This window comes from Oncorhynchus masou, chromosome 12 (genome assembly GCF_036934945.1).
Source record: "Oncorhynchus masou masou isolate Uvic2021 chromosome 12, UVic_Omas_1.1, whole genome shotgun sequence".
Lineage (NCBI taxonomy): Eukaryota > Metazoa > Chordata > Actinopteri > Salmoniformes > Salmonidae > Oncorhynchus > Oncorhynchus masou.
The window spans coordinates 58,091,544-58,110,422 of record NC_088223.1 but is presented as its reverse complement, the minus strand read 5'-3'; the positions used below and the strand labels follow the sequence as shown (position 1 = coordinate 58,110,422).

At 43.4% G+C, this 18,879-nt stretch overlaps 1 protein-coding gene across 1 annotated transcript; it reads right to left on the bottom strand.

The window, feature by feature from the left end:
* Positions 1–814: 814 nt before the first annotated feature.
* On the bottom strand, positions 815–16,478 carry LOC135549171 (CUE domain-containing protein 1-like). The gene is made up of 10 exons (XM_064979212.1): positions 16,412–16,478; positions 6,047–6,798; positions 4,413–4,549; positions 3,701–3,863; positions 3,165–3,417; positions 2,824–2,895; positions 2,468–2,557; positions 2,000–2,093; positions 1,057–1,118; positions 815–888 (listed from the first exon to the last, which is right to left on the bottom strand). Exons 2-10 carry the CDS (start codon positions 6,362–6,364, stop codon positions 815–817), a joined length of 1,263 nt encoding a protein of 420 aa, XP_064835284.1. The 5' UTR covers positions 6,365–6,798; positions 16,412–16,478.
* Positions 16,479–18,879: the final 2,401 nt, after the last annotated feature.

Sequence of the window (18,879 nt, the reverse complement as noted above, 5' to 3'; positions counted from 1 at the left end):
TCCTATCAGAATTACAACTCCAGCTTTCACTGTGCCTTTACTGTATCACCCAGCAATTATCAGGAACCATTTCAATATTTTAGATATATTTTTCTAATCATAACATTTTTTTAATATTCACCATCAATAACAATACATTTGACATATAACTTACATATTTTAAAAAGTGCCTAACTAGGTAGTTTGATGATTTCTGAAACATGAAATCAAAAGAGCAATATGCTGCCTTCAAATGCTACTCAAGTGGGAAATACGATGTTCCGACTGGGAAATAAGCACTTGAACAACCCTCCCATGTTGGAATTACAAGAGTGAAAGTCAGAGAAGATAACCAATTTAAGAGTTGTGACGTTTCATCACTGACCTTTCATCAACCATAAGATGATAAAGCAAATTAATGTTTGACGTTGTCAAACTTATCAATGTGGATAATAGCTAGTTTACCATATTGTCAAAGTTAAGCAAGCTAGCTAACTTTATCATGAGCAATGTTAGCTAGCTCATCTCGCTAGATGAAATCTCATTGGTAGGAAGAATTGCTCTGACTTCTAAAACAGGACTTACGACTTCATAACTGGGAAATTTCATCTGAAGGTAGTAATATTCCAAGGGACTTGGGACAGGCTGGTTCAGGTCAAGAAGAGGGTAGTGTGAGCCATATTGTTCTTCCATCGTCACAGACAAAACTATATGACAACTCTGTCAAAGAAATAGTTAAGATAATGGTTAGTTGAGGAAATCCAAAAGATGAAAAATGTTTAGTTTTCAATGTATAGTAATTAGTATGTTTTTTGTGTGTAGTGTTACTGCTCTCTCACCATGATAACACTTCCTGTTGGGGCACCTCCTCTTCCTGAGGGCCTGGTCTCTTGAGCATGCTGTCCTCCTCTGTACAGACACATGAGTTAGGTTCATACAAACTAGCATGCGGACTAAATTCACCTCCATGTTTACAGTTGGACTAGGCCTAAATGAAACAATCGAACAATCATGCCTCATACGATTCAATTAGGTTTCTTGATTAGGATGATATTAAAACAACAAGGATAAATGTACCACTCAGGTGTCCTGCTTCTTCATCTTCCAAGAGGTTGGCAGTGGAGGCAGCATTACCTAGTCTGGTAGTGGATGTTAAGGAGAGAGGCAGACGTTTATACACAATACTATGAATGCAAGTTCAGAGTCAAGGCCATGAAAGGACCTCCTAATTCAGCACAGCCCTAACGGTATGAAAATGTATGCACTCACTACTGTAAGTCGCTCTGGATAAGAGCATCTGCTAAATTACTAAAATGTAAATATGATGAAGCCCAGCATATGACCCGCCAACTGGATACTAAATGGGACTTTCCCTGGAACTCAAACCAAATGACATCAACAGTAGAAACAAAGGCAGATATTACAGCCACTCATCAACATGCAGAGAAGTCTCTGAGGGATAGTTAATTACATCTGTACAATGCAAGCACATCTGTTCAGTTCATTTGAACCTCACTGTCACTTCTGGCAAGGACAAAAGATCCATTGGGCAATGACTCCTGAGCATGGAGGCCTGCCAGAGAGAGGATTGTCTTGTAAACCCGACCCTAGGCCAGGATCTGGTTTCAATGACCTACTCTTTTGGCAACATCAATAAGGGGGGATAAAATGTCTGGGGTGGGTCCTCTCAACAAATCACAATGCAGACATGCCAGAACGTCACGATTTGGAACCAAAGTTTGCAGGCAAAACCTTTGCAAGGGCTTTAATGAAGGTTGTTGATGCAAACTAGCCACTTGTGAAATGCACTCATTAAAAATAACCTCTGTGGTCTTTGACTTACTTGCAACTATTTAGTATTTTATTCAAGAGGATAGTAATAGTGAGGTAGTTCCTCTATGGCAAAAGTAATTGAAACCAGACCCTAGTCACTATTGCCTAGGGTCGAGTTCTCGAGACTAGGGAAAGGAGGGGGAGGTGATGGGTGGTAGCAGGGACCACTGGTGGAGTGGAAGGATACGAATGATGTTTCATGAGGGCCCTCCTTTTTGTTTTTCTTCTTCGGGTGTTTTCAGAGAAAGCTCTAGCGATTTCAAAAAGCTTCTTTCGCGTAGCTGTGGAGGATTACAGGATCAAATAGAAAGGTGTTTTTAATTGAATATGATTGTTCTGATTTGAAAAAGCATATGTCCATGAATACATCATTATATATTTAAAAAAAAACATCTTATTAACATCTCATTCAAGTGCAGAGACGGTAGGAAAGTTGGTTTTCCTATAGCTTTCTGGAGCACAGACTGTGAAAGGGTCATGTCCTTCAGCATCCATCATTTACAGTTCCACGTACTGCTAGAAGCACGTCATGCTAACTGGACATGCCCAATATGGAAAGTTCTAATTACATTTTGAATTTTGAAGTGATAGAAACACACACATTGAGAAAATGATTTGGTTATGGCCCAGAGAGCGACAGATAGAGTGTTCTTACATTTGCCCATGTGCTTGAGTTTGTCACGGAACAAGGCGTCATCTGTAACATTGGTGCAGGCCTCCCCAGAGCCTGAGGCACAATTATCTCCTAGAACACAGACAAGCAGCGTGAAATAGACCACGCACAGAGACATGCGAGCACAAGAGAAAGACACACAGGGATGCACACAGAGACACACACAACAACTGAGATGCACAACAAGTCACACTTTCTCTGTGTGCCTTGAAAATAAGGCATTTCACTGCAGGAGCCCGCTGTACACAGGCCCCGCATGAAGAAACCTGGACAGTCTCAGACTGAGCCAGAACGAGAATGGAGCTAAATGCTATGGAGTGCAGATGAACGCTATCTACCTGGAGTGGACGTCCCCATGAAAGCTGGTGAATGATGGGACTCGGATGCCTTTGACTCATACTGCAGCCGATCTAAAAACAGAGGGAGCCGATGTCTCAGCATCAATGGAGTTAAAAGCATGGAGGCATGTAGCAGGAGCTGACAAGCTCTCCTTCATGCACTACTAGAGAAGAGGTGGAGGGAATGAGGAGAAAAGCACTGCCATGACAGAGACCTTCTTTTACTGACTCTTCATAGCTTGATTGCTGGGGATGAAAGCATAGTGATATCATCACTAAGTAGTGTATAAGACCTTTGCAAATGATGAATAAAAAAAAAACGTTTGTATGTGTATGCACACCTCTCTCAAGGGCGATGAGGAACTCGCGGTTGCGCTGCAGCTCCCTCATAAACTCCTCGTTCTGCAGGAAGAGGGCTATGCGCTCATCCTCCAAGTACTGCTTCAGCTTCCTCTCCTGGTCCGTCTCCATGCCAACCTGGCCTGCCCTGGCCGCCGCCCCAGCCCCAGGCTCAACCTGCTGCGTCATGGACAACAGGGAGGAAGAGCAGGAGGGCTGGGTCAGACTAGTCGGCGTTAGGCTGCTGTGAGAGCGCTGCAGGAAGGGAGGGACCAGAGAGAACAATGTTAGACGTGTCAAAGTCCTATGTGGAAATGCTTCAGCTTTGAATAAAATTGCACCATGAATTGTAAAATAATTTTTAAAAATGAGGGGGGGGGGGTGGGTTGAACTGTATTTTTCTTCATGTGCAGTCTGTTGCAAAGGCTGGTAATTATCCAGCCAGTTGGCCATGAGAGCAGAGCACCAGTCAGTGGTCTGTAAGTGATGGGAGTGTGGGTTAATGGTCCATTAGGGGCTGACCCATAAATCTACCTACTGGCAGACTGTCCAGCTGCTGAGGCAGGATCCGGAGGAAATCATCAGGGAGGTTGCCTAGTAACGGTGGGTTCCAGTTCCTGTAACTTCCAATCTGCCTTTGACTGGCAGGAGGGTGTGGACCAGGAGGGGGCTGGCAGGGACGGGATTGACTGGCATCAAAGCTGGCACAGAGATGGGAAAGGATATTGTTAGTCCCAAAAATGCTATGTTCTATAAGAGTACATATCAATAATGACGTGTTTTGGTCATCTTCAAAGGATTGGTCTAGCATAAACCTGTCTGTTTCTCTTATTTCTTCTCACAGGTTCCCTCCTTGGCACACATAAGATTGTCTACATCTAACAAAAGTGTCACTAGCATTATGTCTACAGATCTACTCAAGTTAGGGCACAGTACAGAACATGGACTTCATAGCTAATGCAGTAGCATTCATTAGACAGCAGGTGGAGCATTCAATGTATCACCAACCTCTTGGCTTTCAAAGCGCTCACAACATGAATTGCTGAGCAGCCATATCATGTATTAGATATTGAGAAAGCAACAACGAAGAATATATGCATCTCATCACTCATGTAAATGATGGTATACGAGAAAATGCATTCATTAATTCACACTATCCCAGCCATCTATCATTCTCCTTTAAGTGATGAAATGAGGTCAGAGCCACGCAGACAGCCCTGAGCCCTCTCTCCCTCCCCTTCTTCTCTTGCCTGGGTGGTGGTGATGCTGTGGGCAGGACCTGATCTGGGTACTTCCTGTCGTAGATGTGCATGTCATAGGAGGGCGGAGAGTAGACCGGCGGGGGCTCCTCGTCAGAGCTGTCCGGCTCCAACGTCCGCTCCAGGATCTACAGGGTCAGAGGTCAGGGGAACCATTGAGAATGTTCCAAAAGGTTTTGAAAATCCCATCAGATGGCACTTCAAAGAGCAGATTAAATTAATTATGAATCTGTATTATAACTACTCATTGGCAATACACCACAGCCTCTCTGCCCTAAATTAGAGGCATTGTGAGCGCTTGGTATTGAGCCATTTAATTCAACTAGACCAGCAGCACTCTTTAATCCTGCATTTAATAAATGGTTGATTGAAATTAACTTTACTTTTAAAACAGCCTAGCATGTTAGGTAGAATAGACTGACAGACTGACCAGGTGAATCCAGGTGAAAGCTATGATCCCTTAATAATGTCACTTGTTCAATCCACTTCAGTCAGTGTAGATGAAGGGGAGGAGACATGCTAAAGAAGGATTTTTAAGCCTTGAGACAATTGAGACATGGATTGTGTATGTGTGCCAATCAGAGCCTGAATGGGCAAGACAAAATATTGAAGTGCCTTTGAATGGGGTGTTTAGGTGCCAGGCGCGCCGGTTTGAGTGTCAAGAACTGCAACGCTGCTGGGTTTTTCACGCTCAACAGTGTCCCGTGTGTATCAAGAATGGTCCACCACCCAAAGGACATCCAGCCAACTTAACACAACAATAGGAATAATTGGAGTCTACATGGGCCAGCATCCCTGTGGAACACTTTCGACACCTTGGAGAGTCCATGCCATGACAAATTGCACGAGAGACCACAAAATGGGAGGTGCAACTCAATATTAGGAAGCACTCTTAATGTTTTGTACATTCAGTGTAATGTTTAAGTGCAGCTCTTAATCTTCTCTTTCTCCCTCAAGTCTTTCAGAATGATTGGGGGAAATAAACCAACAGTTCATAACCTGTGTGGTGCATGGTGGAATACAGCCAGAGTGGACAAAGGCTAATAAAAACACTCAATATGGCTGAAATTGAGAGACCCGCAGTAATTTAATCAAATACAAAGTGAACAGCTTGCCAGTCCAATATTGCACTTAATACAATCTTGTTACTACACAGCAATAGTTTATGTATCAGCACCAAGGGAGTTCCAAAGGAATGGCTGGTCTTGGCTGTCCACAACAGTCACCCCATTGCACGAGAGACCACAAAGTGTGCACCTCTAGGTGTGTGTCAAGCTTTTGAAGATCGCTTTAGGCAGTTTATCAAAGCTTTCTATCCACAATAGCAGTGCATAATCACATGCCCTCCAGAGAAATGCATGTCACCCACGACAAAAGCATATTAAGAGCAACATTAAAAATACTTTCCCCTCCCCAAGAACAACCCTCTGGTTTGAAGAGGCAAAACACAGGGAAATAAGGTGTGTGAATGAATAACTACTATTGGGTGAAAAAGTAGCTGACAACCTTGACATACATTTCATGACATGCTATGGTCTCAGACTGTCTTAGGTTGTGTTCATTTAGTTTTATCTGGGCTACTCACAAGTTCTCATACCAGCGCCCCTGCACCCATGAAGACGTACCTCGGGGGGGATGCTGTCCTCTGAGTCGGAGCCGTCATCAGAGCCGTGTCCTTCCAGGCTCATCTGGAGCAGCTGGTCGATAGTGGAGTCCACGGCTCCGTGGTTGGCCCGCAGCACACACTCTATCACCTCCTGCTCCATGCTGGGGAACATAGTTCTGAAGTCCTCCATAGCCTGGTTGAACTCCAGACGCCGCACCGTTCGCCCACCCCCACTGGGATTACCGTTGTTGAGTTCAGCTGGGACTGGGCTGTCGCTGTGTGACGCCACATCACCATGGTTACCACTGTTGCGGCGGCGGAACAGGCTGGTCATCATCCAGAGTGCCTCCAGCCTCCGCACGGCGCCCCTCCTCCGCGCCGGCCACACCACCCGAGAAATGGTGGCTCCTGGTCCCTGGACGGTGGGTGCCCACTGCCTGCCTGGCTCAACCCTCGCCTGCAGCTTCAACTGTGCCTGTCCACCTCAGGGCCCTCAGTGCTTGGCCCCGTTATCCTCTCATCATCACAGCACCACAGAAAGCCATTCTCTCTTCTCCTCTGGTTTTGACCCAGCAGCATCCAATGCTCTGAGGATGTGGTGGCTGGTCTCCCCAGGCAGGCAGTGTGTGGAAGACACAGCGCTATGTTCTCTCTGAGCAGAGGTGGACTAGATGTGTTCTCTCTGAGCAGAGGTGGACTAGATGTGTTCTCTCTGAGCAGAGGTGGACTAGATGTGTCCTAACACTTCCAACCCACACATCCCTTCAGCACCTGCAGTGTCGGGAACAGGAACAGAATGAAGCAGACAGGTATCAACACAATGAGCAGCGGTGCAAATGGAGGAGTTCCACTCGAGCAATAGTGTGTCCAAGGAGGTTATAAAAAGGCTACACATTTTTTGAAGACACACACACACACAGAAAGAAGGCGGCATTACAATAGCGAAGGTGCATAAAGATGGCAGCCCCCATGTTCTTATCACAAATGCCTCATTTGCTAAGTTCGCCGTATTGTACAATGCTCTGTTACTTTATTTGTATTTTTTTGTGTCGGCATTAGCACAGTATACATGATCCCAATACTAGCTCCAAGACGGCGGCAATTAGAAAAAACGAATAAGTAGATTGTACTAATTTATTGGCACATTAAACCATGTCGAGTGTGTAGTTTCCAAATTCATAGTGCTCAAACAATGTCATCATATTTCAATTTCTCCATCTTTTTTCTCCAATCAGCTGGGTCCCTCTCAGGCAGAGGCACTGTCTGCATGCATTACTTTCCCGACCTCGACACCCTAGGCGTCTGCATTCCCACGGCAACGCTTGTGTCCCCAGGCACCAGAATAGAGTCAGCCAGTGCCAGGGAAGGGCAGAGGCACCACCCGCTGCCAACTGCATCGTGACCCAGAGGGCCGATACATGCACCGCCTAAGTAGGTTACAGGAGCTGAATTAATCAGGCTGCCACTGAGTCAACACTCCACACCGCCATGCGGTAGTTTGTTTCCCAGAGACCTGGGCCAGGAGGTGTGACTATGAAGCCAGCCTAGCCCAGCAGGACCTCATCACAGTCAGTCAGTAGGCATTAGACAGTGTCAGATTAGGGATAATAGGAGTTCACAGAGGCACTGGATCAAGTTGTTTAAATGCTAGTAGGGTCTGAGACTTGGACCAGGTGGTGGAACTGAACCTGGTACACCGCTGCTGCATTAGAGCACAAGGAGAGCAGGCAGATTGTCCCATAACCCTGCTCTAGATCGTACTGCCCTGACAGGGGAGGTCATTTGAAAACATAATGGAGCACTCAGAATGAAATAGGGCAGTGGGACGTGAACCTGTGAATCACAGTGCTGCACCAAGGACACACTGCTCTGCACTGGCCTATGGATTGCCTGCTAACAGTTCTAAGAGTTTCTGCTCAAAAAAAAACTTTTCTAGATGTCCAGGCACACCATATGATCTGATACAGAGAAGTGCCACAGTTCTGCAGAGGCCAGACACTGAACATACAAAAATACTATCTTTACAATCCTACTTTCCATTCAGCATAATTTATGTTAGGCTGAACTGACTGAAAGACAGGGTTGACTGGCAGCAACAGATTCACAAGCAGAATCATTGGTCAAGCTCTTCTTCCAAATACTTATCTGGGATAAAATAGGCCTACATCAATTAAAGCCAGTGAGCTGTCTGGGGGGGGGGGGGGTCAGGAGCCCTTGGTGTCAAATCAATCATCTCAGAGCTGGCTGAATGATATTTCCCACACACCGATTCCTCACTTTTCACTATTCAACACTAATCTGAACCTAGCGCCCAGCTATATTTAGCACCACAATCCACCACAGCTCTTTGTCCTCATGTAGGCTACTGTAGCTGCTTACCGATATGGGAGCCAGGGGAGGACTGCTTTGCTCTTGTGAACTACATGCAGCATAGGGCTTGCTTACATCACCCATAACTAATGCCTGCTGGTTTAGGCCCTGAGCTGATTACAGATAGGGCCTACCGGTAGAAGACAAAGGACTGTTTGATAAATCTCTGTGATGAAAGACAGACACAATGGACAACATGTGGTGATAGGTGGGCCTACACACAAATATTATCTTTGGCTAGCTAGGCCTAGTCTAGATGTTTTGGATTTAGCCAATCAATATGAAAAGAGGGGATCTCTTACAGGACCCTCAAAATCCTCCTCCTGAGGTAAGGTATCTTTGACAGTGTAGGCTACATGGTATACTTTGTTGGCAGTATGGCCTACTCTCTGGCAGTGAATAGCTCATTAGGATTATGATGCTCCCCCTTCCATTCAAATCGGTACACAATCCAGGGGTAGAAAGCTCTTAGAGACGTACCCAGAAAGACTCACAGCTGTAATCGCTGCCAAAAGGTGCTTCTACGAAGTATTGACTCATGTGTGTGAATATTATGTACATTAAATAACTGTATAATACATTTGCAAACATTTTTGTTTTTATCGCGCCTTGTGTGTAGATGGGTGAGAAAATACAATTTTGAATTCAGGCTGTAACACAACACAATGTGGAATAAGTCAAGGCGTATGAATACTTTCTGAAGGCACTTATTGAAAATCATACCGTCTGTATATCAAAATAGCCCAGTATACGGTATAAACAGTATATCACCCAAGCCTAGCACAGCTCACAGTTCCATGATTAGTGAGGATTATTAGGACAGATTCATAGGAATACTGTTAAACAACTACTGTACACTTTACTCACCTTCCGATATTTCATGGGTTGAACAATTGAATATGGCCACTTTTTAGATGAATCAAACCACTGTATTTTTATTCACCAATATAGTGTACAAAACATTAGAAAAAGGCTAACCTGCCTTGTTATTGTAGTGGTGAGATGTGAGCATGTCTTCAGGGTATATTTGTGCGTTTAACTTTCTCACTCATTTTATTCACAATTAATTCTGGATTATCCGTAATCATGGCAGTACCAACATTAAATGGAGAAGTGTTTAGAAACATATTCTATTCTTATTTACAATAAAAGTGACTCCAAAAGGACACAATACATTATTGGGCACGAAAAAATCTGAAACACAAACCAAAACAAACAGCATGTGTATTAAAGTAGTCAAACGTTTAGTGTTTGGTCCCATATTCCTAGCACGCAATGATTACATCAAGCTTGTGACTCTACCAACTTGTTGGATGCATTTAAGTGAATTTGTCCCAATACTTTTGGTCCCCTAAAATGGGGGGACTATATGCAAAAAGTGCTGTAATTTCTAAACATTTCACACGATATGGATGAAAATACCCTGCACTTTAACCTCATAGTCATTGTATGATTTCAAATCCAAAGTGCCAGAGTAGAGAGCTAAAAAAAAAAACATGTCACAGTCCCAATACTTTTGGAGCTCACTGTATTTAGTGTGTAAATGCTTTCCAAACTATATATTTTTTTAATTATTCATATATATTTTCCTTACCCTAAATAATATACATGATCGGTATTTTTTTTATCTACCAATTGGTGCTGAACATTTGATGAATATTAGGGCTGTGACGATACCAGTATTCCAATATTTTTTTCATGGCAAAAATGAAAACACTGGTCCTCTAAAAACCTGCTGTTTGTAAAATATTGTGTGCTATAGGTTGGAAAATAAATGTGTGACTCTAGATGACAACATCATCCAGAGTCAAGCCCCTCGCCCACAGAGGTTTGCATTGTCGACATCAGTGGTCGCCAACCGGTCGATCACCAAATATTTCTGTAGAAAAGCCATGAAACGATAAAGGCTTGAGCTCCTTCTTTAAAATCGTGTTGAGCTGTTGCCGGTAAGTGCACTTGATTCAAAAGTCCTGCTCACCGGGCAGAAAAGTGTTCCCATAAGACAACCTACGCTTGCCCGGCGGACCGGCAAATCTGTGACTAAGTCGAGTGCACCTACTGCTCTGTCCATTCGGATAGCTCAAATCACCGTGGCTACAGAGCTTCCATGATGAATGAGTAGCCAAGTATCAACAGCCCTGTGTTTTATTATTATTAGCAGCTCGTCATGTCAATTTTAATATTAAGGAATATTTAACTTTCTCTGGTCATAGGAACAACATGAATTTGTGCATGAGGCAGATGCGGTGCGACTCGAGTTTCGCCATCAGGTGGAAGACGATGTCCCCTCTCTCTGGTCAGTCTCACTGGAGGAAAGGAAGGAGAAAGCAGGGACCGTGAGAGGCAGTTGGGAAAAATAGTTTTGAATGGTCATCGAACTCGGAATGCCAAGTCGGAAACTCGGGGATCTTTCTAGAGCTTCGACTTTTCGACCTGAAGATCACTGGTGTCGTGATTTGACCTCGTTGACCATCAGATGCAGGTTCCATCAGTCCAGTAAAATAAAAAAGCAAATGATTTCAATTCATGCTCCACAGTGCCTCACAAGTGCTAAACCAACGAATGTATTTTGTTATCAAAGCTTGAGTTTTGAAATATAATATGGTCTGATTAACAATATTGGCAGGCCAATTATATAGCCAATATGCTGTGATAATGTATTAGACCTACTGCCCAAACTTCATTCCTACAAAACTGTGTGAGGTTAATGTAAAAAAAAATATCTGAGCAGTAGATCTCAGCTTGCTTTTTGACTAGGGAAGTGATCTTGAATCAGAAAAGGTTGGTGATCACTGGTCTACATCTTAATGTATGCAGTCTACTGCCAAAAAATAAATGAGATTTGCTTGCTCGCCAGAAAGAGAAAACTTCCTAATTACCCAAAAGGACAGAAATCAGAGAGAAGGGGATGTGTACATCTATGTCAGAGCGGACATTAGTTTTGACATGAGAACTGATTTAAACCATGATCGCATGGAAGCAGTTTGGCTAGATATATTTTTACCTAAGAGCAAACCAATTTTGGTAGCGGCTCTGTATAGACCTCCAGACCAGAGTTACTTTAATGAGATCCTTCAAATATATGTAGTGCATATTGTGGCTTTCTTAACTCTGGAGTGATTCTACTGGGTTCTACTCTCAAGGATCCAGGCACTTGCAACAAGCCAAAAACAGTCAAACAGCATTGGACTGAACATCAATGGTACTGTAACCTTTTGACAGAGCACAGGTGGCTGATCATTTTAATGAATTGTTCACCACCATTGCCAGCAACCATGTTGGCCAACTCCAACCATCCTATTCAAACCTATTATTCAGCCAAGGGCATCTCCGAAGGACAATTTGGATTTTCCCAGGTTTCAACATCAGATGTTACAAAGACTTAAATACCTTGACAAACAGAAAGCTACAGGACTGTATAACATCCAGGCTAGATTTCTGTGTGATGCTGCTGATCGTATTGGACCTTATGAAATAAGTGAATCTGTGAACAGATCCTAAAGTACATCGATGACCATAACATTTTATATGACCTTCAGTTCGGTTTTAGACAAACCTATTCTACTGACACGTTTACTATACTTGAATGATTTGATCAAGCAAGAAATTGACACGGGCAACTTCTGTGATATGGTAATGGTTGACCTACAAAAAGCATTTGATACTGTGAACCATGATATTTTGTTGCACAAATTGTAAGCAATTGGTTTTGGCACCAACTCCTTATTATGGGTGAATTCATACCTAACTGATGTGTATGTGGGCGTGCCGCTGTCTGATGCTAATGAGATAAATTGTGGTGTCCCCCAGGGGAGTAGTTTGGGGCCTTTGCTTTTTTGCTCTACATAAATGACATGGACTCTGCCTGTTCATGCCATCTGTTCCTGTATGCAGATGATTTTGCCCTATTGGTTTCACATAAGAATAAGGAGACTGTTGAAAAGACACTAAGCAGTGCTACTATGACTATGCTTGCATCTCAAGTAGAGGTCGACCGATTAATTAGGGCCGATTTCAAGTTTTCATAACAATCGGAAATGTGTACTTTTGGATGCCGATTTTGCCATTTTTTTTTTTTTACAAATTTATTTAACGAGGCAAGCCAGTTAAGAACACATTCTTATTTTCAATGACGGCTTAGGAACGGTGGGTTAACTGCCTTGTTCAGTGGCAGAACGACAGATTTTTACCTTGTCAGCTCAGAGATTCAATTCCTATTAAATTCTTGCGGTTAACTAGTCCAATGCTCTAACCACCTGCCTCACGAGGAGCCTGCCTGTTACGCGAATGCAGTAAGAAGCCAAGGTAAGTTGCTAGCTAGCATTAAACTTATCTTCTAAAAAACAAACAATCAATCATAATCACTAGTTATAACTACACATGGTTGATGATATTACTAGTTTATCTAGAGTGTCCTGCGTTGCATATAATCGATGCGGTGCGCATTCGCGAAAAAGGACCGCCGTTGCTCCAATGTGTACCTAACCATAAACATCTGTATACTTCTGGCCCTTCTTTGGACACTGTGTTAACAACCCTCCAGGCAAGCTTCAATGCCATACAACTCTCCTTCCGTGGCCTCCAATTGCTCTTTGCTCTTAAATACAAGTAAAACTAAATGCATGCTCTTCAACCGATCGCTACCTGCACCTGCCCGCCTGTCCAACATCACTACTCTGGACGGCTCTGACTTAGAATACGTGGACAACTACAAATACTTAGGTGTCTGGTTAGACTGTAAACTCTCCTTCCAGACCCATAGCAAACATCTCCAATCCAAAGTTAAATCTAGAATTGGCTTCCTATTTCACAACAAAGCATCCTTCACTCACACTGCCAAACATACCCTTGTAAAACTGACCATCCTACCAATCCTCGACTTCGGCGATGTCATTTACAAAATAGCCTCCAATACCCTACTCAACAAATTGGTTGCAGTCTATCACAGTGCAATCCGTTTAGTCACCAAAGCCCCATATACTACCCACCATTGCGACCTGTACGCTCTCGTTGGCTGGCCCTCGCTTCATACTCGTCGCCAAACCCACTGGCTCCATGGCGTCTACAAGACCCTGCTAGGTAAAGTCCCCCCTTATCTCAGCTCGCTGGTCACCATAGCTTCTCCCACCTTTTAGCACACGCTCCAGCAGGTATATCTCTCTAGTCACCCCCAAAATCAATTCTTTCTTTGGCCCCCTCCCCTTCCAGTTCTCTGCTGCCAATGACTGGAACGAACTACAAAAATCTCTGAAACTGGAAACACTTATCTCCCTCACTAGCTTTAAGCACCAACTGTCAGAGCAGCTCACAGATTTCTGCACCTGTACATAGCCCATCTATAATTTAGCCCAAACAACTACCTCTTTCCCTACTGTATTTAATTAATTAATTTATTTTGCTCCTTTGCACCCCATTATTTTTATTTCTACTTTGCACATTCTTCCATTGCAAATCTACCATTCCAGTGTTTTACTTGCTATATTGTATTTACTTTGCCACCATGGCCTTTTTTTGCCTTTACCTCCCTTATCTCACCTCATTTGCTCACATCGTATATAGACTTGTTTATACTGTATTATTGACTGTATGTTTGTTTTACTCCATGTGTAACTCTGTGTCGTTGTATGTGTCGAACTGCTTTGCTTTATCTTGGCCAGGTCGCAATTGTAAATGAGAACATGTTCTCAACTTGCCTACCTGGTTAAATAAATAAAGGTGAAATAAAAAATAAAAATCAATAAAAATCAATGCCTTTCTTAAAATTAATACACAGAGGTATATATTTTTAAACCTACATATTTAGCTAAAATAAATCCAGGGTAGCAGGCAATATTAACTAGGTGAAATTGTGTCACTTCTCTTGCGTTCATTGCACGCAGAGTCAGGGTATATACAACAGTTTGGGCCGCCTGGCTCATTGCAGACTAATTTCAAATCAAATTTTATTTGTCACATACACATGGTTAGCAGATGTTAATGCGAGTGTAGCGAAATGCTTGTGCTTCTAGTTCTGACAATGCAGTAATAACCAACAAGTAATCTAACTAACAATTCCAAAACGAATTTCTAATACACAGTGTAAGGGGATAAAGAATATGTACATAAAGATATATGAATGAGTGATGGTACAGAGCAGCATAGGCAAGATACAGTAGATGGTATCGAGTACAGCATATACATATGAGATGAGTATGTAAACAAAGTGGCATAGTTAAAGTGGCTAGTGATACATGTATTACATAAGGATGCAGTAGATGATATAGGGTACAGTATATACGTATACATATGAGATGAATAATGTAGGGTATGTAAACATTATATTAGGTAGCATTGTTTAAAGTGGCTAGTGATATATTTTACATCATTTCCCATCAATTCCCATTATTAAAGTGGCTGGAGTTGAGTCAGTGTGTTGGCAGCAGCCACTCAATGTTAGTGGTTGCTGTTTAACAGTCTGATGGCCTTGAGATAGAAGCTGTTTTTCAGTCTCTCGGTCCCAGCTTTGATGCACCTGTACTGACCTCGCCTTCTGGATGATAGCGGGGTGAACAGGCAGTGGCTCGGGTGGGTGATGTCCTTGATGATCTTTATGGCCTTCCTGTAACATCAGGTGGTGTAGGTGTCCTGGAGGGCAGGTAGTTTGCCCCCGGTGATGCGTTGTGCAGACCTCACTACCCTCTGGAGAGCCTTCCGGTTGTGGGCGGAGCAGTTGCCGTACCAGCGGTGATACAGCCCGCCAGGATGCTCTCGATTGTGCATCTGTAGAAGTTTGTGAGTGCTTTTGGTGACAAGCCAAATTTCTTCAGCCTCCTGAGGTTGAAGAGGCGCTGCTGCGCCTTCTTCACAATGCTGTCTGTGTGAGTGGACCAATTCAGTTTGTCTGTGATGTGTATGCCGAGGAACTTAAAACTTACTACCCTCTCCACTACTGTTCCATCGATGTGGATAGGGGGGTGTTCCCTCTGCTGTTTCCTGAAGTCCACAATCATCTCCTTAGTTTTGTTGACGTTGAGTGTGAGGTTATTTTCCTGACACCACACTCCGAGGGCCCTCACCTCCTCCCTGTAGGCCGTCTTGTCGTTGTTGGTAATCAAGCCTACCACTGTTGTGTCGTCCGCAAACTTGATGACTGAGTTGGAGGCGTGCGTGGCCGCGCAGTCGTGGGTGAACAGGGAGTACAGGAGAGGGCTCAGAACGCACCCTTGTGGGGCCCCAGTGTTGAGGATCAGTGGGGTGGAGATGTTGTTGCCTACCCTCACCACCTGGGGGAGGCCCGTCAGTAAGTCCAGTACCCAGTTGCACAGGGCGGGGTCAAGATCCAGGGTCTCGAGCTTGATGACGAGCTTGGAGGGTACTATGGTGTTAAATGCCGAGCTGTAGTCGATGAACAGCATTCTCACATAGGTATTCCTCTTGTCCAGATGGGTTAGGGCAGTGTGCAGTGTGGTTGAGATTGCATCGTCTGTGGACCTATTTGGGCGGTAAGCAAATTGGAGTGGGTTTAGGGTATCAGGTAGGGTGGAGGTGATATGGTCCTTGACTAGTCTCTCAAAGCACTTCATGATGACGGAAGTGAGTGCCGGGGGGCGGTAGTCGTTTTGCTCAGTTACCTTAGCGGCAGGGTAGCCTAGTGGTTAGAGCGTTGGACCAGTAACAGAAAGGTTGCAAGTTCAAATCCCCGAGCTGACAAGGTACAAATCTGTCGTTCTGCCCCTGAACAGGCAGTTAACCCACTGTTCCTAGTCAGTCATTGAAAATAAGAATTTGTTCTTAACTGACTTGCCTAGTAAAATAAAGGTAAAATAAAGGTAAAATAAAAAATAGCTTTATTGGGAACAGGAACAATGGTGACCCTCTTGAAGCATGTGGGAACAGCAGACTGGGATAGGGATTGATTGAATATGTCCGTAAACACACCAGCCAGCTGGTCTGCGCATGCTCTGAGGGAGTGGCTGGGGATGCCGTCTGGGCCTGCAGCCTTGCGAGGGTTAACACGTTTAAATGTTTTACTCACCTCGGCTGCAGTGAAGGAGAGACCGCATGTTTTCGTTGCAGGCCGTGTCAGTGGCACTGTATTGTCCTCAAAGCGGGCAAAAAAATTATTTAGTCTGCCTGGGAGCAAGACATCCTGGTCCGTGACTGGGTTGGTTTTCTTCTTGTAGTCCGTGATTGACTCTAGACCCAGCATTTTACGTAATGATGACATAACATTGAAGGTTGTGCAATGTAACAGCAATATTTAGACTTAGGGATGCCACCTGTTAGATGAAATACGGAACGGTTCCGTATTTCACTGAAAAAATAAAAGTTTTGTTTTTGAAATTATAGTTTACGGATTCGACCATATTAATGACCTAAGGCTCGCATTTCTGTGTGTTATTATGTTATAATTAAGTCTATGATGTGATAGAGCAGTCTGACTGAGCGATGGTAGGCACCAGCAGGCTCGTAAGCATTCATTCAAACAGCACTTTAGTGCGTTTTGCCAGCAGCTCTTCACAATGCTTCAAGCATTGTGCAGTTTATGACTTCAAGCCTATCAACTTCTGAGATTAGGCTGGTGTAACGATGTGAAATGGCTAGCCAGTTAGCGGGGTGAGCACTAATAGCGTTTCAAACGTCACTTGCTCTGAGACATGGAGTAGTTGTTCCCTTTGCTCTGCATGGGTAACGCTGCTTCGAGGGTGGCTGTTGTCGTTGTGTTCCTGTTTCGAGCCCAGGTAGCGGGGAGGAGAGGGATGGAAGCTATACTGTTACACTGGCAATACTAAAGCGCCTATAAGAACGTCCAATAGTCAAAGGTATATGAAATACAAATGGTATAGAGAGAAATAGTCCTATAATTCCTTATAATAACTACAACCTAAAACTTCTTACCTGGGAATATTGAAGACTCATGTTAAAAGAAACCACCAGCTTTCATATGTTCTCATGTTCTGTGTAAGGAACTTAAACATTAGCTTTCTTACATGGCACATATTGCACTTTTACTTTCTTCTCCAACACTTTATTTTTGCATTATTTAAACCAAATTGAACATGTTTCATTATTTATTTGAGGCTAAATTGATTTTATTGATGTATTATATTAAGTTAAAATAAGTGTTCATTAAGTATTGTTGTAATTGTCATTATTACAAATACATATTATTTTTAAATATATATTATTTTTTAAATTTAAATCGGCCAATTAATCGGTATGGGATGTTTTTGGTCCTCCGATAATCAGTATCAGCGTTGAAAAATCATAATCGGTCGACCTCTACTCTCAAGGTTCAGTGGCATGCAGTTGGGGTGGCAGGGTAGCCTAGTGGTTAGAACATTGGACTAGTTACAGAAAGGTTGCAAGTACAAATCTCCCAGCTGACAAGGTAAAAAAGAAAAAAGAAACTGTTGTTCTGCCCCTGAACTAGGCCTTCATTGAAAATAAGAATTCTTAACTGACTTGCCTGGTAAAATAAATAAAACTAATGAATATTGTGATATCATCCTGGCCCAAACAAATCTTTCTTTCATTGATCCCTAATAGTTTCTATGTGAGAATTGACAGAATAATGGGTCTATGCTGGCATGGTGTGATCTTGTGTCCAGAGCCATACTGTAAATATATAGCTCTGGGAAAATTATAAAAGGCACATTGAAATATTTATTTAGTGCTTTCTGAAACACAATGTATTACAATAATACAATAGGCGGCGGGATTGACAAATCTGCTAACCAGAGATAACATGATAAATAGGTGATTATAGCATGCAGATGCACCTGCCATTAAAACATTAACCCCGGCCATTGACACCTGAGCCAGAAGACCCTGCGGGCCTCGGTGGGCAAAGGCAGCAGCATAAGATCAAAGACCCGACGATTGCTCCTGCCGGTGGTGCACCCAGCTATATGGCTAGTGAAACACGGTTAGTACTATCTAGAATCCTTGGGATGTCCATACCCTGACCTTAACGCTCTTAAATTTCAACTTCAATGGGACGACGTCAAGAATCCCCGATAGCAATTAGTGCCGTGGACCAGTGAAGTACGCGACTTCTCATCCCCCCGCCTTACCAGACAGGCTAGCTGGTTGGTTATCTTCTAGCTAGCTGACGAGTTGACAGATAGTATTTTTTTTACAGGTTTGCATGTTGCTGCTTGCTATCTATAAGATACCTAACATTGAATAGCGTATTAGTATTTAAAACATAAAGCGACACATTTGAACGTTTGCGCAATTGAAATGTAGCTAGATAGGGTTTGTAAGCTACATATTTGATGTGTGAAATGTAAACCCCCTTACCAGGTGAAGAGCGGACGAACATCTGAAGATAGAAACATGACGTTAGCCACCCCGTTCCTATTATCAACATTAAAAAACAATGCTTGGTTTACCCGAGGGTCGAGGGTAAACGTTGACCAAAAGTGGTGTTTTCTCTTGGCGCAAGTTGCGGTTGCGACTGAATGCTGTGCTGTCATCCATTGACTGATGGTCCTGACA

Bases quoted from the DNA above. Each gene is read 5' to 3' on its own strand.
- LOC135549171 (XM_064979212.1), bottom strand. From the start codon at position 6,364: ATGATGACCAGCCTGTTCCGCCGCCGCAACAGTGGTAACCATGGTGAT. The intron at 3,864-4,412 runs GCAAGAGAAGAA...TCTCTGTGCCAG, and splicing joins ACAGCATCACCACCACCCAG to CTTTGATGCCAGTCAATCCC. The intron at 1,119-1,999 runs GTATCCTTCCAC...ATCCACTACCAG, and splicing joins GCCCTCATGAAACATCATTC to ACTAGGTAATGCTGCCTCCA.